General features: G+C 42.9%; 3 protein-coding genes across 7 annotated transcripts; 1 reads left to right on the top strand and 2 right to left on the bottom strand.

Moving 5' to 3' along the window:
- The first annotated feature begins 213 nt into the window (after positions 1-213).
- On the top strand, positions 214-3,772 carry cimip2b (ciliary microtubule inner protein 2B). The gene is made up of 6 exons (XM_030435176.1): positions 214-330; positions 1,234-1,427; positions 1,779-1,933; positions 2,508-2,634; positions 2,826-3,038; positions 3,654-3,772. The coding sequence occupies exons 1-6, from the start codon at positions 266-268 to the stop codon at positions 3,734-3,736; spliced, it is 837 nt and encodes a 278-aa protein (XP_030291036.1). The 5' UTR covers positions 214-265; the 3' UTR covers positions 3,737-3,772.
- A 126-nt stretch (positions 3,773-3,898) lies between these two features.
- On the bottom strand, positions 3,899-17,949 carry LOC115592449 (iporin). Of its 5 annotated transcripts, none has more exons than XM_030435171.1 (11): positions 17,617-17,949; positions 14,583-14,778; positions 11,521-12,898; positions 11,021-11,315; positions 9,272-10,243; positions 8,169-8,245; positions 7,853-8,027; positions 7,653-7,758; positions 7,506-7,552; positions 5,912-6,566; positions 3,899-5,793 (listed from the first exon to the last, which is right to left on the bottom strand). In XM_030435171.1, exons 3-11 carry the CDS (start codon positions 12,841-12,843, stop codon positions 5,682-5,684), a joined length of 3,762 nt encoding a protein of 1,253 aa, XP_030291031.1. In that variant the 5' UTR covers positions 12,844-12,898; positions 14,583-14,778; positions 17,617-17,949; the 3' UTR covers positions 3,899-5,681. The 5 variants fall into 5 exon arrangements, with proteins under 5 accessions (XP_030291031.1, XP_030291032.1, XP_030291033.1 ...); XM_030435172.1 differs by lacking the exon at positions 14,583-14,778 and adding an exon at positions 13,319-13,394; XM_030435173.1 differs by lacking the exon at positions 14,583-14,778 and having other exon boundaries at positions 17,743-17,949.
- Positions 17,950-19,606: 1,657 nt separating this feature from the next.
- Positions 19,607-21,276, bottom strand: LOC115592385 (liver-expressed antimicrobial peptide 2). Its single transcript, XM_030435029.1, has 3 exons — positions 21,133-21,276; positions 20,868-21,007; positions 19,607-20,535 (listed from the first exon to the last, which is right to left on the bottom strand). Exons 1-3 carry the CDS (start codon positions 21,196-21,198, stop codon positions 20,505-20,507), a joined length of 237 nt encoding a protein of 78 aa, XP_030290889.1. The 5' UTR covers positions 21,199-21,276; the 3' UTR covers positions 19,607-20,504.
- Positions 21,277-21,771: the final 495 nt, after the last annotated feature.

Genomic DNA, 21,771 nt, shown 5'->3' with positions numbered 1-21,771 from the left:
CGACAATACAGCTGGGTTTGACATCAAATGAACGTTGTGAGTCGGTACCAGGACTATAAACGTATTCAATTATCTCCACTGCACGCCGTCTCGTAGGACAACAATGCTATTTTTTTTTTTAAATCGTTGCAGAAAACGTGTTGGTGAGACGTCAGCGGTTTAAAGTCACTGAGCTCCGTGTGTGTGTGTGTGTGTGTGTTTGTGTTTGAATCTGTGTAGCAACCAGTAAACAGCGCCGACCCGACCCGCTGCTGCAGCTCCCGACATGGACCGGTACGCCCCTAAATTTAGCAAAGTTCTGGTCACAGCTGATCCACACTACATCCCAGGGTGAGTACATGTCTGCTGAACGCCACGGGTCAGGAGGTAATGTTGATGTTAGGGATGAAATCATTGATGTTGCATGATTGTACTTGGTACTGCGGCGGACTGAAAAATATCATATCATACTTTGTAAATTTCCGTTTGATGCAACTTGATACGTCCCCTCAACTAAATACCAGGGACTTGAGTGACAAGTTACTTTTCAGATTACAGTGTCACACCCTACCTGGACAGTGAACATCGTGCGGCTCCAGATGTGCTGATTTTTAAATATTTGTGATAAACCGAGGAGTATAGTTAACTTATAAGCAATTCAACTATAAGTTCATAGTGATTTCACTGTCAGCAAACAACAACACTCTTTGTAAACTATTAATCCAGAGAGTTTAAAGGTTTATTAACGTGTAACAACGTGTAAATGTGTTAGTTATTTTACTGTAACCAAACAATGAAATGCTTCGTGAACCATTTATTAAGCAACTAACTCATTAACTGAAGTTTAATTATCCTTTTATTGACCTTTTATTAATGATAAAGTGTTAAAGGTGCACTATGTAGTTTTGAGGAAGACATTTACATTTTTTATTCATTTATTTATTTATTTTATGCCTAAACAAACTAAATTAACAAACTTTCTTTGTTTTCGTGGCTAAATACACTGTATAAACAAACTGGTCTTGGAGGACAACACACTTTGTTTATATGTGGCGGACCCTGCCACCTTTCTAGCTTCAAACAGTGTTCTGGGACCTTATTTTCCTCTGGTAACTTGTTTATTCAGTTACGAAGAAATAAATATCTATGTGTTTGTATTATTTCCTCATTAGTATTGTAAATATTCAAATTCTGAGTTTGAATTTCATTACCCCTAAAGCTTCTGCCTCGTTTGTGACTGCCTGGTGTTTTCAGGTACTCAGGTTACTGCCCACAGCTCAAGTACACTGTGGGGAAGTCTTATGGCCACCTCACAGCCGAGCTGCTGACCAGTCCTGATGTGAACCGCTCCAGTCGTCCGGTCCTCCACTCGGGTCACGTCCCCGTTGCAGGGTCCAGCAGTGCTCTCTCTGACTGTAACCTGAAGAAAGTGATACCAGGATACACAGGCAGGTATCGCACACTTACACAGCAGGAGGTCAACACAGTAACTGAACACCTCATGGGAAGTGATTTCATACAGTTACAAGCCAATTACCGAGTTACGTTGTGAAATAAGTGTCACTCGGCTGCATGTGTCAATGCAATAATCATTCAAATATGTGAACCTCTACAGCACAACAAACATGAGACGATGAGAACATGAGAATGTTCTCATCGTCCATATTAGCAGCCATATTAGTAGTGTTTTGCAATGGTGATTTCAAAGTAAAAGCCCTTATTTTGGTTTTTGGCTTCATGGCTCGAAGCCACTGGAATTTGAGGTGAATCAGCTCTGATGTCACCTGTTGGTGTTTTAGGCTTCATTCCAAAACGTCAGAACTACTTCGCCTGCAGCTACTCTGAAGCATGTCGTAAAGCGCTCTCTGAGTTTTACCAGGAGGGCCGTTCGAAGCTCCAGCGGCAGTCATCACACCTGCCAGCTGTTGCCAACACTAGCCGCCAACAGTTTGAGGTAACCCAAACACACATGTTCTTGCACTATTGCCCCCCCCCCCCGCCTCCGCACAAACACACACATACATGTTGACATGGCAGCTCTGAATAGGTTCACACTTGTTCAATTATCCATGGTGGAACTCCAGTTTCACTGTAATGTAATCCCCCCTATTAAAAAGAATGAGAGGTGGTCAGCTTTCCAGAGGGACCAACAACAGATTCATGTATTATGTCTCTGAGATCCAAATAAATTTAACTTTTTTAGACAATTAAAGGGAATTAGCAGTAGTACTTTGTCTTGTGGCATAAATTTCCATTCATTGCACAAACTTGAAATAAGTCAACATTAAACCTGTGTTTATTGGTGTTATATGTATATATATATATATATGTACACATATATATATATATATATATATATATATATATATATATATATATATATATATATATATATATATATATATATATTGTTCTGTAGAATCTTTGTTCCCTTAACAAACTTTCTGTTAAAGCTTAAACAGGTCCCGTACATCATCATTTTTGATCATAGAGCTTGTGTAATACCTGAGTCATGCATGTTTGTCCAGAGGCCGAAACCCCCTTTGATAGCAATCTCCAACAAAGTGTTTGACTACAAGCCCTTAAAGTCCTTCACCCCAACTGGAAAACCATACTCCATGGATGATGACGACCCGTGCAAGTGCTTCATCTCAGGTACCACAACGAGAACTGACAGTTGGTTCCAGTAAAAAGCCAGTATGATCCCTTCTCATATTGCACATATAGTTATCTACATTTATATGAACGATATTTATAATGTCTTTCACACTTCCTATCTCTTGCACACCATGCCTAAGAATTCCTAAAAATACACCATCAGCTCACTGAGTCATGTCTTTTTCCAGGTTTCACAGGACATGTGCCAAAATCTCGCTTCCTGTTTGGCAAAGGTTACCCCATGATCACCAACCAGGCACTGATCCAGTTTGGGAAGCAGCAGCGAGAAGACCCCACCACCCAGGACTTCGCAGGGAGGAGGAGCAGCACGCTAACTCCCTTGCCCACGATCGATCCATCCAACAGGGGTGTGGTGCCATCATTCACAGGACACATCCCAGGTCAGTGTTGGTGTTAGCAACACATTTCACACCATGAAGTCATGTGATTTATTCATTTGAATTTAGAGGGTCCGTTCACCCCAAAATAAAAAATACACATTTTCCCTCTAAGCTGTAGTGCTTTTTATCCATCTAGATTGTTTTGGTGTGAGTTGAGATTCAGTAGGTCTGCCTTCACTTGAATATAATGAAACTAGAATGAAACCAACTTGTGGTGCTCAAAAAGCCAAAAATGAGTCATGACCCCATTTATGTTTACATCACACACGGTCACGAGCACAAGCCTCTTGCCCGTGAGTAGATGCACACTTCCTTCTCGGTAGTGATACAGTTGGCAAGTGAGATTTGAGAGAAAGACTAAACTTGTCTGCATGAAACTGCTCACAAAAAGGTCAGTACATCATCTTGAGTAACTGTGTCATGATTCCTAGAAAGAGACATTGCAGTTCAGTTTATCAAATGTATTTTTCTGGCACTTCGAGCTCCAGAAGCAGAGTTCCGTCAAGTTCCATTATAGTCCAGTGAATAGAATGGAACTAGACAAATATGTATTTGGGATTTTGGGGTGAACTGCCATCTTGATATACAGTTAAAGCATGTCTAACTATCCCACAGGATACAAGTTCATGTATGGACAAACCTTTGGTCAGCTGTCCAAGAATGCACTGGAAAAGAGCGGCATCAGGTGGAAGTCATAAAACCATCAATAAAATGATGATTACTGGCATGATGAAGTTGTGGCATGAGTCAAATGTAGGTTATCAGGAAGTCCTGACAGTTTGTGTTGGATATTTTGTATTGGAAATATGTGGCACATGACTGAACTCCTGTGCTGTTCACTGTGACAAGAAGAAGACGGATTAATATGTTAAGTCTTTATTAACAGACTTTGATTGTCACTGGGCAATAGAGGAAGCATTCAGAGGACGACAAAAATGATACTAGGTGGAGCAGTTTCACAGACTTCACATTATTGCAGAACATTAAAAAATCTATATTTCACAAATGGAGAAAAACACATTTTCTTTTCTTTCCTCTTTCTTACCTTACACCACTCTACCAAAAGATACCTGACACACGTAAATACCTGAAACAGCCACAAGGTGGCTAAAATTTGTGCAACTGAACAAACTTCACTGGAAGACATACTACTGTATATACCAAGCAGTTCCACACACTGTCAATGTCAGTGTCAGCAAATGTCCAAAACTCCACAGCTATAAAAACACTAACAGGAGGATAAGAGATCTAGTAAGTACTGAAGAACTGTACTGTATGGTTGTAACTCATGCACCTACGGTAAATCCATGCTGGGACTTTGCTCAAGAAAGCAAATGACCGGAAATAAAACATCACAGACAATCCACACGGCTGGTGTGTCACATATTTGGCACTAGTATGAGTGTATTGCTCGCTTTTTTTTTCCACCTACAGATTAAAGGTACAGTTATGGAGAGAATGACAGTGACTTATGAGAAATGGAAAGTTTTGCACCACGAGAATGTCCAACAGTCTACAGCAGGTCGATATTCACATTTTGTGATTGATATTCAGCCTACAGGAACAAGGAGAGTTAAATAACAGAGGCGCCTACTTACAATTATCTCCAAGTGCAATTGCAAATAGGGGAATCGGCCCTCATTCATCAAGCTGCGTCCTGGAAAAGAGTTCAGGATCGACTGTGGAAAGTGATCCTGCCTCTTCCGACCGCATTCATGAGGCTTTATCTCACAACTAGTATCAGCACAAAATACACAAAATGTACACCGATAAAACAACGACCGAAGGAACTCGAGTCATTCACACCAGGAGATGTTTGCACCAGCTGTTCGAAAGTTCTAATTAAGCCTTTACTAAGTTTTGACTAAGTGCAGATTTATAAAACTTGTTGCACCACACAAACATTTCTTACACAGAGAGCAGTTGTTCCACAGCGCTGTGTCAGCGCCGGAGAAAGGTCTGGCTGCTTTAAACCAATCAATATTATCCTGTTGTAGCGCCTTCAGAAGGACTTACTTTTAGACTTAGTAGATTTATTGTTTGCAGGTATCTCAAGAGATTATTTTCAGTTTTCAGTCACAGTTCAGGCAAGAAAACTACTCCAGTTTAGGAAAAAATAATGACTTGGATTAAAATAATAATAATTGATTACATATGGTACACGAACAGATGATGATGATCGCAAAAATCATCTCTGTTTGAAGTTACAAGTGAGAAGACACCCAATGAGAGCTGACGCAGGACGTAAGGCACCGCCCCCAGGCACAATGCCAACATTTTAAGGAGTCCCTTGCGATGCTACAACGACTTCCTGCTTCCTTCCTGACAGTGATACAGATGTTTCCTTTATAGTTTTCCCCATAGTTGTAATTATTACATTACACAACCTGATTATTACATTTGGATGCTAAGAACAGAAAAGGATGCACTCAAACTCAGCGATTAGTTTAAGAATAGTTGGTGCAACGCAGAGCTTGATGAATGTGGGCCGTTGCCGAAGCTGTTAATCCTGTATGTTGTGTGCTTTCTGTTCAGTTTGGCAGTGTGACCGAGCACTGTGTATGTATTATCATGCAGTTACGACTTTTTGTTATTACAGTAAATAGCCTCTGCTATGTCCTCCACCCACAGAGGCTTTAGTTTTCAAGAATCCCTCTCAGTCTGACCTCCTCCAAGCTTCATTGACCTGATGGACTGAGCCAACAGTCCGAGCTGCGATCTGTCCAAATGCAGCCACTGTGATGGTCGCTTGCACCTACGAAAGCAACAATAAAGAGTTATTTGTTATGAGTCGAGTGTTGCAGCGTCTGTCCTCCATTAATCTGCATCCAAGTCTCACAATGAAATTTAAAAAAAAAATCTCAGGTTCTTACCTCCTTGTTTGTGCTCCAATCTGACTGTGAGAAAGGGTGTCTGTCCTGGTGGGAGTATCAGCTGCTCCGAACAGTTTGGCCCAGCGAGGCCAGCCCTGACACGGACTCTCATCCCGGACACAAGTCGATGAATTCGGTGTGTCATTGTCTTTCTCTCCCTTCCTCTCTTCTTGCCTGCTGTCCATACTTATTTGCGACCACGCGTCTGCATTATTCTGGCTACAGTCCTCTGCTTCATCCACACCGTCTATTAGGTCAGACTCTTTCGGCCACCACTCTGGAATAGGAGCTAACAATGGACTCCTGTTGGCCTGCATCCGTTCGGAACTGAGTCTCTCATCTTGGTGATGCAGAACTGTCTGCTGTGACGTCTCAGTTTGTTGACCACTGCCGGTACGGTCTACCTTTTTGTCAGCTTGCAGTAATGGCCAGCTGGTCACGAGGAGGGCTGAGCACGGCGGAGGTGGAGAAACACCTTCCTCCTCCGAACACAGCTGTCTGTTACGTAACAGTCGGGGCTCCAGGAGCAAGTTGAGGTCAAAGGGCATCACAGAGAGCGGCTGCAGAAGAAGAAGCAGCTCCTGAAACAAGGGCTGACACTGACCCAGTGACGTGGACAGGAAGCCCCAAGAATGGTAGTATGTAGTCACTACATCTGTGGAGACAGTAGTGAGTGTGAGCAAACATATGCAATAATTTGTTGGTAAAGGTTACAGACAAAATAAATGATATAATCAAAAGGTATTCATCCTATTCTGGGGAATTTTTCTCACGTGATCTGTTTGCCTGGAAATAAATGGGGTCTGACTAATGACTGGAGAACATTCCGTCACATCAGGAGACATAGTTTACTACTCCAGCAAATAGGCCAAACCTTAATAACAACTTACCGAAGCAGCAGAGACGATTTCTAGTCCCTGTTAAGTCAGCCAACCAACTGTAGCTAACGTTAACACTTTCCAGCGTTCGTTGGATTTTCCAAACTGAATGAACACCCCACAAATAAACACGAAACCTTGCTAGCTCAATCTTTTTGTAACTAAGATATCTGATGAAAAAAGATTCAGCCATAAACTTCACTTGTTTTTAAGCTTGTAGCGCCGTGTCTGGGAAAATATTTTCAGTGATGAGCTTGTTGTGCCCTCATGCTGATTTTGATGTTTTGGGTTTTTGGTTGTTTCCTTATTTTATTTTGCGGACTGGGTGTCATGTGTCACTATGCCTTTGTTTTTTCCCCGCCCTTTTTCTGTGTACTCCAGTGGTACATCAGTTGATTTTTTAAACCTTTGTCTCTGTGTCTGTTCTCTGTGTTGTTGATGTGTTCCCCATGGCATTATGGTTTGTCCTCCATTACTGTGTTTAGTTTAGTTTAGGTTTCTGTATTCTCCTTTTATTATATTATTATATAATGCGTTAACTAGCTGCTATGCAAGGCTTCAATGGAGCTAACTGCTAACATCATGCTGACATGACATTTTTCAGTGCCAAAGTGGTCACCCAAACGTCCAACTGATCACCATCTGACACTGTGCCTTGCTGATACAGTGCAGTGTGGCCAAAAATAAGTGGTACAGCAAATTGACTGTGTGCTCACCTTTTTGACTCTGGAGGTGACTGAGCCAGAACTCCAAAGCTCTCAAGCTAGAAGAAAGAAAATGACCAACAAAAGATAAATATGCACAGTAATTCTATTAGCATTTTTCACATCATCAGTACGATCAAAGGGTGCTGCAGTATTTACTTTAGCAGGCCCATGAGGAAGGCTCTCAGTCTCATACAGTGGCTGGTGAGCTGAGGACATAGTCTGATTTTGGTGACCAGGCTGTGAAGGACCCTGGTGGACGGACCTGTGGCAGAGTTGGACAGAAGAGTTCATCAAAAAGCTCACAACAAATAGACAACTAGGACACTGACGACTTTTGAATCATGACCACTAGTTACCAATCCTAGTAGAGATTTCTACCACACTCCAGGAGTGGTTGCGCCGCTGCCCGATGATTAAATCCAGTTTGTGATCCCTTAGACCGTCCTCTAGAATATTCTGGATCGCTGGACACAAATGTTCCAGGACCAGACCGGCGATTGTGGGACTGCGCGAGCTGTTACCCAAACGCATCTGTGGCAAGAGGAGAGAAATATGAGTATAATACAGTATATTTCCTGCTGACACAAGTTATTTGACTCCAGTCCATGAATGTAAGTAATATTAGCTTGGCACTTTTCCATTGTGATGCTGCTTCGCTCTGCCAATTTATACCTTTTCTTCAGGGTCTCTGCTGCTGCCAAAATGAGCCATGATCAAATCCACCGCCCGGCTCACAGACCTCAGTAAACCTAAAGACAGTGGACAAGGACAGTGGTTGGATGAGCTGATGCTTCCATGTTTGGGCGAAATTGCTACAGTACATGTCGCAACACCAATAAAAAAAAAACTGGGATGCTGTGAAATAAAATAAGCTGTTTTCTTCTTGTTCTGTCTGTCCTCTTCGCAGACTGATGTCAAGATCAATTCTTGATTTATATTGAAAGAAGGTTGCAGTGATATTACTGTTGGTGCTGCTGAAAAAAATGACTCAACAAAGAAAAATCCCTTTAGGATTTAGATTTTCACCTCGCTAACTAGGTCAATGCATACAACATGTGAGAGAGAGAGAGAGAGATGGCGTCTGGGTTCATTATCATATTGCACGAATGCAAATGTGCTCAAGAACTCCAGATGAAAGGGTGAGTTTTCCATTTTAGCAACGATCCTCCTTGACTCCCCTCTCCCTTGCCTCCCTTTCTTCATCTCTAGCCTCTGCAAATGTCACGGTGAATTCTTTATGCATGTTGATGCCGCCTGCAGTGCTGCACCACACAGACTGTTAACCACTGCTGCTAATGTCTCCATCGCTGATTATCCATTGCAGAAGGCTCACATTTATGTAATCAAATTTGCACCGGGTGGACCATATGGTAGTGGCGCTGAAACAAAATGATTAGGTGTGTTATAAATCATTAACACTGTTTCTACTGCATCACTCTCCCTCTCGTCCTTCTGTTGGAGCTCGCAGTCGCGCGCACACACATAGGCTACAGAGCAGAAGGCTCGGCCAATCATGTGCAGGGAGAGTTAAAAATAGGTCATGTTTGAGAGGAAGCCCCTTCAGGGTATTGAAGGCACTGCTGCAGCACAGTGAGTTTTTATTGCTGCTCTCAAACGCTTATCACTGGATAGACAATCCAATCAAGGAGGGATACAGTCGTTACTGTTACTGGGTCACTTTTAACCCCGTTCAGAATTCACTGTACGGCATACTCCATTTCACATCAGGTTTTGATACAAACTGATATAGTGTACCAGTGATTCGTTGACCTCACCTCTCCTCTGAAGATGGCTGATAGACATGGACTCATAAGATGTTTCGGGTGAGAGGCAGAACTCCGTGGGCGGCTTGTCGCTCAGGATCAGAGATTCACTGTGTTGACTCTGACTTTTCCCGGCATTCTCCGGGATTTGCTGTGTGTGCAGCCCGGAAGCAGCAAACGATAGCAGGGAACTTAAAGAGGAGAGAGGAGCTACTGAGGAGAGGGCAGCTGTAAAGCTACTGTGAAAAAAGCCGGAGTCAGCTGCAGGTGCTGCCTGGTACTGAGGGAGCTTCTTCTCTGGGGGAGACAGGGACGCCTGCAGGTTTGGGTGATGGGTGTCAGTGGTTAGGGTTAAAGTGGGTGGTGTATGAGAGAATATTGTATGGTGGGAGGTGTGTGTCTGGGGCTGACTGATCGCACGGCTCTGCTCAGGTGTGAGGTTAATAAGGTCCTGGTAGGTGGGGATTTTAACTAGACTGGGCTGATTTGGGGCTTGGGTCAGATTTATAAAAGTCGGAGTTTTGCCTGAGTGCGGGCTCATTCTATCCTGCACCTGAACCTGTGGTGGCTTTGGGCTGCTGTGACCTGGATCCAGGCTGCTTTTTGATGTACATGGACTTGGGTGTCCTTGGCCTCTGCTGGACTGGCTCCACGTGTGTCTGCGGCTGAAGCACTCTGGACTCGGCGTGCAGGTGGAGCAGGTGTCAGAGCTCGAGGGAGCCTCCAGGAAGACGGGGTAGTGTCCCCCCATAGGTGACAGCTGGAGATTAGAGAAGCATTGACTCCTTTTGCCCTTGAACTTGAAGCCTGACTGGGAGCTGCCAGACTTGCTGCTCTTCTGGTTCATGTACTGCTCCAGAAGGCAGCCCAAGTGTTGGGCCTGGGGTTTGTCTGCAGGGACGAGGACAAACGGCTGGATGGGCAGCGAGGTTGGTCTCTGGGCCTTACTGAAGCGCACCACTTCATTTTCCGATGCACATGCTCCTGAAAAGTAGGGAATGGATACAAAAAATAGCGTGAACAGCAGTTTTTGTTATCTGATAATCACCGTTGGACACATATTAATTCTATGGCAAACAGTCATCCACGAAACATGAAGATGGCCTGGTGTGATTACATGCAAGATCAATGCAAAGAGTATTTGCACAAGTTTAAAATCTTCTCAAAAGCACTTCATACGTTTTAAGACTAGGTGACAAAATAGGCCTTACAACAATACTGTAGTGGAAAAGTGGGTAAAGGCTAGTATAAGAATAGGTAGAATATTTAAGTAGGTTTAGAAAATCATATCACTAAACTGTAATGCTACCTTTTTAGCCAGGAAAAGACAACATTGATATCACATCACGAAACACAAAATCTAAGACGGTATATAGTCATGTTATGTAAATTATCGTCTTTGTTGACTGCTCACTGGAGGAAGAGAGAGGAAAGAGGAAAAGGGAAAGACGCTGTACGGAAATAACCAACGTCTCTGGTGAGTGCTGAGTTTAGTCCTACCTGTAACTGAGCGCAGACACCAACTATGTTTCTACCTTTTCCATATTCAGCTAGCTGATTGTTTAGTCTCATTCCTGGGTTGTCATACTGACACTTTGGGTTGGCTATCTCCATGCATTGGTTTTAGGCTCAGTAAACACGGAAAATATTTGTCTGCGGCATTGAAACAGAATCTCTATTTGGAACGGATGTTAGATTTTTTTCCTCATTTATAAAACAGTGCAACACATGCAAAAAAAAATCTCTTATTGATTGCCTTACCCCTCTCAGCAGCATCAGTATCACAGTGCTCCCGGTCCAGGATCACAGATGGCTGTGTGGATGCCATGCTTGTGCCTTGGCGCTTACTGCTATGTGGGCTACACTGGCTGGGGCACAGCGAACAGGGCGAGTGGGAGAAGCTTTGGATGCTGTCTGTATGCTTCTTCCTGCAGAGGGCTTTGTCAGTGGAGGTGGTGGCGACTTGGTAATCATAGGTCTGCAGCTGAGAGCAGTCAAACCCGGCGCTGCACTGTGCGGCGGAGAACCTCTTCTCCTTTTGCTGATCTTCTCTCTCCTGATGGGGATTCAGAAACAATAGAAGATGTTGGTATGATGTTGGAAAACGTTTGTATGGGGTTAAGACCTAACCGCAACAACCTCATTTTTTAAATAGCTGTGCATTATTTATTTTTTTTTTACATTTTCCTTGTAAAAATGTTGAGCACACCTATACCATCTAATTCAGTTATAAGAAAAGAGGTGTCTCATTCCAACATTACCTTCTTGACTTCTTTATGTTGTGCCTCCTTCTTATGGTCAACAAAGAGGTGCTCGGAGGGAGGGAAGGGGCTACTTCTGCTCTGAACCTCGGGGCAGCTGGTGTGGCTGGACCAGGCTGGGCTGGGCGACTGGGAGGAGAGGTCACAAGTCACAAGCTTGTAGTACTTCTGGTTGGTCCCGATGGCCAGCGTGGCCTGGCTTTGTAGACAAGCAGTCAGGTCGGATACCTCCAGAGAGGAGAGACCAGGGGGTAGCGGCTCCAGGGAGTAAAGATTGCAGTTTGAGTCGAGGCCCTGAGGAGACCAGCAGGAAGCAGAGGGCGTAGTGTCAACCCCCTCTTTTCCAGGAGAGTGTCGGAGGTCCTCGGCTGGAGTTTTTGGAACAGGTTGGAGGTTGAGGAACACGGATCCCTCAGATGACTGAGAGGGGTGAACTGCAGGACTGCTGAGATCATGAGGCGTGGCAGGATTGTTGCTCCGGTTGTAGATGGTGCAGAAGTTAACCAAGACGCCATCAGAGCTGTTGCAGGAGGAGTCGCTGACATACTCTGTGTGGCCGTTGGAGAACAGCTCTGGGGAACATTTGTGTTGGCTGTGGATGCAGCAGGACATGTTATCCTTCAGTCTGTCTGAGTCATGCTCTCCGTAAGCTACGGTGCCAGATCTGCTGCCATGAAAGCACTGGCACTCAGCCTGCAGTGAGTCCAGCTGGTTGGGCTGGTTAGAGAGCCACTTTCTGTCAGTCTGAGTACCCAACATGGTCCCTTCGTTGCTCCATTCACTGTCCACATCCCTGCGGGACATTGTATAGTTCCTGGCACCATTACTCACAGGCCAGTTGGAATTTCCATGCAACACAAAGGATGAGTCCTCGTGATATCTGTGTAGATTACCTCCATCACTATCTTCATCTTCCTCATCCTCGTCGAGGTCTGCGTTGGGAAGAAATGAGTTGTGTGATCGCAGGCTGCCTCGGGCTCCAGAGCTTTCCTTCTTCAGATGGGAACTCGTCTCCTCAGGTGACGAGTTGGAGTCATACCTCCCGCTGCTGTCACTGCCCCCTTCCTCCTCCGCCCGGTCCTCGTTGAGAATACTGTAGCTGCTGGAGAAATGTTTTCTGCCGCCGGTGAAGGCATGCTCTCGGTTCAGCGAGTCTTGCTCTGGGAGGGACACGGCTCGGGTCAGGCCCACTGAGCACAACCGGCCGGGCCTCTTTGCCGTGCTGCACAGGGCCTGGACAGGAAGTTGCCAAGTGGGAAGTTGAACCACGGGGAAGTGGCATGCTATCAGGGTGTCCCCTGAGAGACTGGACGTCCCAATCATGATGCTGGATGAGGCTGGGCCATGGAAAGTGTCTCCATGCTCCTAAAATTTAATCCTGAAAGAAAAGAAGAGAATTGCTTCTGAGTGTGATGGATCTGCTTTAAATGTGACCTCAGAGGGGGGTTTCATGCATACAGAGTACAAAGGTGGATACATATAGATTATATGTGCGGATATATAAAATACATGAAACAGTCAGTTTCTACTACTGCTCCTGTGTGTTCAGTCTGAACTCAGATTGGTTGTCATGGTGATGGGAATGCATTAAACCCACTCCTTAAGAATATAATACCGAGAATTCAAGATGCAATATGTAAGAATTGGCCTCCTGTCAAATTCCTGCTAAAAGCAAATGGGGAGCAGTATACTACGAGAGTAACCGCCGTAATTGTGGCTGCCCTTAGCTAGTTTGCTGAATTAGCCGTGCAGCTAACAGTCTGGACCTGGAGCTTGGGACGTGTTGGTGTTTACAAACCTCGCAAAGGGGCACTGGGCCAGAGTGGGCCCCGGGCTGGCTGGTTAGCATGCTAATTTGGGTAGATAGTGTATCTCTACAACACAAGAGACAGACATCACAACGTCATGACTGTTAATTCTTCACATTCTTTGATTGATTTTAGTTCATTTCAATGTTTTCAACTAGAATGTTGCACCTATAAAAAAAAAATGCGTGAAATCAGTCGCGAGAATGAAGGCTCGTGACTAATTTCCTGCAGCTCATGAGACAGTATGAACAGAAACAAACTGTTCACGTCACAAATCGGAACATATAATAAGTGGTTCCGGGGTCTATAAGGGAAGTTTTAGGGCAGTTAGACTTGCAAACCCCCGATTCCAAAAAGTTGGTATGCGGTATAAAACATAAATATAACAGGATGTAATCATTTTGCTTATCCTTTTAGACAAATACTACATTGAAATGGTTTGCTTGTTCTGAATTTGATGCCAGCACCACGTTTTCAAACAAGTTGGGACAGGAGCAACAAATGACTGGGAAGGTTGTGGAATGTTTGGAACATTTCACAGATAAATAGGTTCACTGGTCACAGGTGATTGAGTTGGGGTATGCGATTAGGTATGAAAGGAACATCCTCGAAAAGGCTCAGTCTCTCACTAGCAAGGACGGGTTAGGTTTAACACTGAAACGCGCAATTGTTCAATTAATATGATGCTCCCATTTGTCACGAGTTGAAGGGAACATTTACAGACATTTTTTGTGCACAAAAAAGAATTGCGTCTCAGATTTTGAGCACAAATTTGCTCAAATCTGTGTTAGTGATAATGACAAAAACACTCTAAAATGTATCACCACACAACGCCACAGTGCTCTTGCCTGTGAACTGAATGTAGATTTCACTACCACAAGTTTAGACCTGGCCCTATGAGCAGACATGGCTCTCCTGTATTTGTGTAAAAGTGTTTTCAATTATGCACAGTCGGACCCTGGAGACATGTTTTAATGCTGCATGTGAGTGTAATCTGTATAAATGATATCTTTTGTTGCGTGAAGCGTTGATGTTGATCTCTCTGAGGATGTGCTTCTTGATTTTTTCTTTTGTTTTCTGCCCTCAATGGACCCTCTTAGCTATAATGCTGTGACAAGCTTTAAGCCTCAGAGACCTCATTATGGACTGTAGTTTGAAAAAAATAATGCATTTAATGTTTGGGTGTAAAAGCATCCCGGCAGAAAAGAAAAAGTTGCAAACATAAAGCACAACTTCAGGCGACTGCTCCCTCACATCGCATCTCTGGTCCTCCAGTCACAGTCCCGCTCTGCTGTCTGCTTGTCGCCCTCAGCACAGCCTCGCCTCCATAATTCAGTCAACCATTAACAAACTCCTCCTCTCTCCGCCTGGGCCAACCACCGTCTCTCACAGATACTCAGCGGCTCTGTAACTAGGGCAGCTGCACTGCAGAGACACACCGCTGGCGCCGCTAAGAGTAAATACATTTTCACATCAGTTTAGTTAATGCAGCTCCACCAAATTCGTCTGCATTACTATTGAATTTACAGACATCAAGCCTGAAACAGAAACAAAATGAATAATGATCATCATCCTGTCATGAAACACAACTTTAAAGCGGTTGTATGCTAAACAAGTCAAATATAAGCCATGCAGACGAAGAATAGGATTTAAGTTATCGGTGACCATTAATGTTGCTAGGATACAATCCCACACCATTCACTGATATCTGCCCTCGGCCTGGTGCTGTGTTGTGAATTTAAACGAGACTGAAAACCATGAGCAGAAAATCCAACACCATAGAAGTAACATCCTGTTTTTGGCCCTTCACATCGTGCGTCAGGCTGTGGCCGTCACACTGCTGTGTTATTGTTCTGGTTTTAATGTGTAAACAATCTGAGCAACATCTGCTGCCGACGACCACGAGGAGGTAATCCTCATCATGTCCCCGGGATAAACAACAGCTTTTCCATGGCAACGGGTAGTAAACACATCGAATTACTGATGGAAAAACGACCTTTGCAGGACTCTTTTAATCATAAATAGCATCTCTGGTAAACTTGTTTAAGGCACGATGCACGACAGAAGCACCTAGAGGTTAAAACAGCCATATGACAGTGTTTTATGTATATTTTGCATTTTCTCTGCAGCTTACTGTGCATTTACAGGCTGACAGAGCGCTCTCGCCTTCTTGCCTGGTAAACAGGTGCAATAGAGATTCCTGAAGTATTGAACGAGCTGCTTACAGACGGGACAACATCACTCACTGGGCTTTGACTGTTGAGCTGCTGGCGTCACTGTTTCAGAGCAGAGGGGTCCACCTCTCTTCATCTCCACTTAGCCAGTGATGGTGATTTCTGGTTGGGAAGCTATAGGTCGAGATGTTCAGAACGAAGAATCTGTGCAGTGTCTCATGATTGGCTGACTAGTAGGTGGCCCTGCCCTTTTTTTTTTTAAGACAGTCTGGTGGAGGAGGGACTCTCTCTTCCAGACAAAGCAGTGTCTGACCATCTTAAGAGTTATTTTCCCTGTTTTGTTTGTTAGTTCCGTTGAGTGTGTTTCAGTCCTGTTCCTGGGCCGCCCTGCCCTGCGTGTTGTAGATGTTTCCCTGCTCCAGCACACCTGATTCAAGTGAATGGCTTGGTATCAGGCTTCGGCAGAGCTTGATGACGAGCTGATGGTTTGAATCCTGTGTTTTGGAGGAACATAGACTGAATATACGACATTATTATTTAGTAAAGTTAGGTAAAATCACTTTGCTTGACAAACTAATCCTCAGGTACGATGCCCTCCTTGCATATCGCTGGTCATTGGGTTGAGCCCGTTGTTTGTGTTGTGCTGTTGGGGCTGTAACATTCAGCCATGTCGGTCAGCCGTCGCTTCATCTGATCAGTATAAAAAGTGGATGCACGTGGCTTCGCTGCGGGTCTTTGGTGAACCTTCCTAAGAGCGTCGATTCAAACAACAAAATGTTGAGAATCAAGCATTTTAGAAGACTTAGAAATCTGCTCTACAACAGAAGAGACCAAGTTCTATGTCAGTGCAACATCCAAATCACAGGCGCTGCGTTGTTTTTGATGAAGGTAAATGTGTCACAACGTTCCCGCTTTAATCGTGACTTACATCGCAACCAGATATTCAGATGTGATTGGCCATCAAGCTGGTTTAAAAAAAATCAGGCTACTGTTTGCTTATTGCTGAACTGCACAGCAAAGCATCCTATTTATGGCTGTAGCTCAGGAGGCAGAGCAGGTAGGACCTTAATTATAGAGCTCGTGTTTTGTCCTTGAGCAAGACACTGAATCCCCCACAGTTTTGAGTGAAGGTGTAGGTGAGGAAGAGAACGGAAGAGAATGCTTTTGGACGTCCTTTTTTAAAAAGGCATTCACACACTTTACTCTAAATCCACATGTTGTCATTTGATCGGTTGGATTAAAAAATCTCTGGCGATGAAATATGAAAGACGAATGGAATAATTCTCGATCCTGTCGTGTCTCATCCATCTTATCCTCAACAGTTCAATAGTTCAATACCAGAAGAGAAAAGTAGGCCAGCGTGACTGACTAGCTGGCTGCAGAGGACTAACAACTCCACCGCACAGACTCCACTGTTGCCCCCGAAATTGCGGCACAATTGTCGTCTGGATACTGGAGCACGCTGGGATGGAGACGGTCGTGATTAACTGGGGATATTTCACTGGATATTCGTCTGTCAGGTCAAGTCAGCCATCTCACATGAAGGATGGGACTGTGGAGTGCCCCCTTTTTCTTTTTTTTTTAAATTTTGGTTCTCGTGCTTGGAGACAGACGATGTTGACGCTTGTCAGCTGGGTTGCTGCTCTCTATAATGGAGACATCACAGCTCATTTTGGGTCCATAATCATGCGAGGAAAAGTTTCAGTGAGATGCCAATTAAAAGGACACATGATCACATGATACTGGATCTGAAAAGTGACATAGATTTACACGGATGAAGAGAGGAGGAAGGTTCGGTGGGGAGAGTACAGTATGAAGGCATCTGTGATGGTGAAATATGCAAGTAGGACAACATGTTAGACATCATGAGACACTGAACACACCATGACAGAAGTAGCATCTCTCTCTCTCTCACACACACACACACACACACACACACAAACACACTTAAACCTCACATGAAGTAAGACAAATTAGCATCAAGACACAGCTGAATAATTGACTTCAAGGCAAAGTAGCTAAAGCACATATGAAGACGAGCGCTCCTGTATTTTGAAGCATCCATCACATGAGCAGAGTCTCTGCTGCTTTTATTACAATAATAACACACCTACCTGAAATCAGTCTGCAGCCGGAGGTGATATCCATCCTCTTCTTCCAAATAGCCTGATTTGGACCAAATATCCTGCAACCTAACAATATTTTAAAAAAATATTTAAAATCATCTCATCTCGACGCACCTTTGACGTCAAAGCTGCATCAGGAAGCTCTTATTTTCCCGCGCTGTTACGCGACATCTGCGACTCGGATCAATAAGCTTCATAACTCTGTTATCAGGTCGGATGATGCGGGTCCGGCTCTGACAGTCCAGACACACTCAGCTGTCCACACGCCGCCGCCTCAGCACCGCTCGGCACCCTCGCGGAGATCTGACGTCACGCCGGCTTCAGCCAATGAGGAGGGAGAAGCGACTGCCACTCAGCGCAGCCGAGACACCTGGTAGGAAATGGTTTATTAATAAAGTCTGTCAAATGATAAAAATAAACATCATGAGTAGGCTTGTAACTTATGTCCCAGTTACACCGTGTGAGGACTGGAATCATGACTGTGCGTTTTATTATGATGAGTCACACCAAAGAGTCGCTTCATCACCCATTCTGACAAACAGCCTACTGAGGAAACAACACATTTAGTTATGATTAACCATGCCGAATTAACGTTACGGCCATTTTATTACTAATTAGAGATTGTTCTCATTCCTAACTTAAATCCTTTCATGATATAAAATGAACGTTATTTTAATTTTCCACTTTTCATATGGAGATGCAATGAAAAGAAAATCAGCTGCAACTACTTTTTGATAAAGCAACATTGGGATTAATTAGTCATTCTTCAAGCAAAATTGTGAAAAAAATTTCCCAGCTTCTTAAATGTAAGGTTTATCTGCTGGTCTTTGTCATTTATGACAGTATATAGGTCTGGGGTTATCTATCTATCTATCTATCTATCTATCTATCTATCTATCTATCTATCTATCTATGTATATGTCTATATATATATATATATATATATATATATATATATATATATATATATATATATATATATATATATATACATACATATATATATACATATATATATATATATATATATAATTGTATATACTATTTTAGTGTTTTATCTATCTATCTATCTATAGCAAAAACTGTAAAAACAGTAAAAATGAAAATAGGCAAACAAAAATAGTAATAAATCCACATATTAGTAACAAATGATGTTCACATACTTGTAGAACTCATCAGTGACTGTTTTAGTGCCTAAATAGAGACATGATGCATAAAAAGTCCAAATTGTGAACCCTTAAAGTGATCAGATACAGACTTTCAAACTGTTACTGTAGTAATTTTGGTATTGTTGTATCATTTCAGTATGCAAACATAACTGCAGGTTGTTGGTTTTGGCCAGGTCTTCTCACTAAGCCTGTGTCAGCTCGCCCTCCAGTGGGGAAAAACGAGCAGTCAGTGTTCAGCTACTGATGCATCCATTTTCAAGGACGGTTGTACAATATGTCTCACGTGGTTGCCCCTGTCATATTCTGTGGGTAACTTCATGTCTAAAGTAAAAAACCCACATGGTGGTGTCCCCTTCTGGAAGCTCATTGAGGTCTTCTGCAGATGTTTTTCAGCTGGATGCCTCATATGAATATTAATACCTGTAAAAAATGCATGTTGCTGGACTGAGCCACACACATTAGTACTGCAGTGGACAGATGTCAGACGTCAGACATCTTTTTCACCACTCAATGTTTAATGCACATTTTTGCTTATTTCAATTTTACTCATTACAATCTACACTATTGTTACAGTGTAGATTATCTTTACATGTTTCTATCTCTATATCAGGGTTATATATCATAGTTTAATGCACATGTTTATCTATATTTTTATTTTCACCTATTTTTTTTTCTTTATATCTTATCTATGTTCTTATAATTTCTCCAAGGAGCACTGTGTTGTTACCCAATTTCGATTTTCGGTCATTAATTAAGTATTTCTGATTCTGTTTTTTACTTTGACCAGCTCTCATCATCCACACAAGACAAAAGTTGAGAGCCACTTTAATATTTGGTTTCTCCACGCTAGCAAGAATTTGACATGTTTACATGGCAAAACCCAAATCCTCACATTCCCAACCCTCCTGTGCATTTCAGGACTGTTATCAAAGTAACTATGGAGGTTTTCCTGTCATTTTTCACAGAGACGAGAAATATATACTTGTATTTATTTTAATTTTGATCATTTCTGGTACTTTGTTGCAGCAATAAAGAATAATAGTTCAAAACGTAAAAAAAAAAAAAAATAGGTGAAGAGTTTGGATTTAAAGTATCACATGGCCTGTGATGAAAAAGTACAGAAATAAATTCAATTAAAAAAGAAATCCCAGTCATCTTTTTTAACAAACAGCATCAAAGTGTTTATAGTCTTTTCCCATTGCACTGAAAGAGTAAAAGGAAAGTTGCTTCTATGGGCGATTTGAATTGATTCTGAACTTCAAACAAAGTTTGGTCAATACAACCTCTTTTTTTTATAAAAGTATAAATATTTACATAGTTTACAATATGTACAAATAAATATGAAATATCCAATCCAACCAATAAACTCAGAGCACCTCAAAAAACTTTGCATGAGTATTTATATTTCCTTATCAAAGACAGATTTATACAGCCCCGTGTATGTGCGTCCTGGCTAAATCCTAAAAAAATCAATTCTGCAGTAGATGGAGCCACTTGACCGCTCACATGAACGTTTATGGCGTTGTTTACGCTGCAGTGCGGCGCCAGATCAGATTACATCAACGGAGTTTGATAAGGAGCCAGCCGGTCTTCAGTTCGAGCCGACAGCATGTCAGAGCGGTGATTTATTACAGGGTTGATTTTGAGAAGCTGCAGTCCATAAAGTTGTTTGTCACCCTGATGTAGTTATTTTTTTGTGTCTCTTGATCAGGTGCTCCAGAAGGAACAGATATTTTTCCTGCAGAGATAAGGAGAAACTTTATTGTAGGGTCATTCCTGCCATGCACAATACACGTGGACAAGACATGGCACATTACACTCACACAGTACAAAGATATCATCACATACAGTCTTTGAAAACTATGAAATGGAACATTACGTCTATTTGATATCACTTGGAGGAATGTTTGCGATTTACACATAAGTGATAAAATATTTAATGGAAACAGACATAAATGAGTTGAAATAAAAACAAATGCTCAAATTTAAAAGCTACAAATGAAGCATGTTCATCTATTCATACATTTCTTCTGATTGTGAGTTCAAGCTGAGTTTCCCAAAGGTGCGTACCTGCAGTATTTTGTGCCACACTCCAGGTGGTCCCTGCAGCTGGCGCCCACAGGCTTCATGCTGTTCCATCGCCACAAAAGTGACCGCTTGGTCCGCTGCAGCAAGCCATTCCAGTCGTCGGGTAGAGGCAGTGAGCTGACCTGTAAAGGCAAATATAAGATCTTTTAACAACTCATGAAGGGCAAATTCCATCAAAAATCAGAGGCAATGAGACTAAAGCAAAGTCTCAGGCCATAAACAGCAAAAGCAGAAGTAATTAACTTACCTGAACGGCACAGATCAGAGACAATAAAATGGAGGCGATGATGATTCTCTCCTGAAGAGTCCTCATGATGTTTGCACTTCGGCAACAAGACAGAGGCTGTTCTGTGTCAGGGCTGATATGTCCTCCCACGCCGCTTGTATTTAAGGCCTAAACTGGGTTGGGGAGGAGTTACACTTTGACAGATTTGAGAGATTTATCCTCCTATTTGCTCCGTTAATGACAGAGGCTGACGTTTGGAAGGGAGGCTGATCTCAAGTCAGAGCCAATGAGGCAGACTTCTCTACATATTGGTACTTATCAGTTTTATAAGGATGACCAAGGTAATAGTTTATCTGCAGGGAGCCAAAGTACACTTTAACCCTCTAATTAAGGACAATTCCACGTCGGCGGTATCTAAATGAAACTGCAAAATAAATGTATCCATCCATCCATTTACAGAAACCTTCACCCTGGAACCACTGATTCAGATCTGACCCCGGGACCTTCATGCTGAGATGCCGCTGTGTGAATAGTCCTGCCTATAATAGCTAAAGGTCCTCGGCTAGAGTGGATGCCAGGAATGGCTGAGACTTTCTGGCAAATGAAAGTGAATTAAGTATGAAGTTTGGCAAAATTAGAAAACGATTAGGGCTGCAAAAA

Source organism: Sparus aurata, chromosome 12 (assembly GCF_900880675.1).
Source record: "Sparus aurata chromosome 12, fSpaAur1.1, whole genome shotgun sequence".
NCBI lineage: Eukaryota > Metazoa > Chordata > Actinopteri > Spariformes > Sparidae > Sparus > Sparus aurata.
The sequence above is the reverse complement of the archived record's forward strand: the minus strand, read 5'-3'. Positions and strand labels throughout refer to the sequence as shown.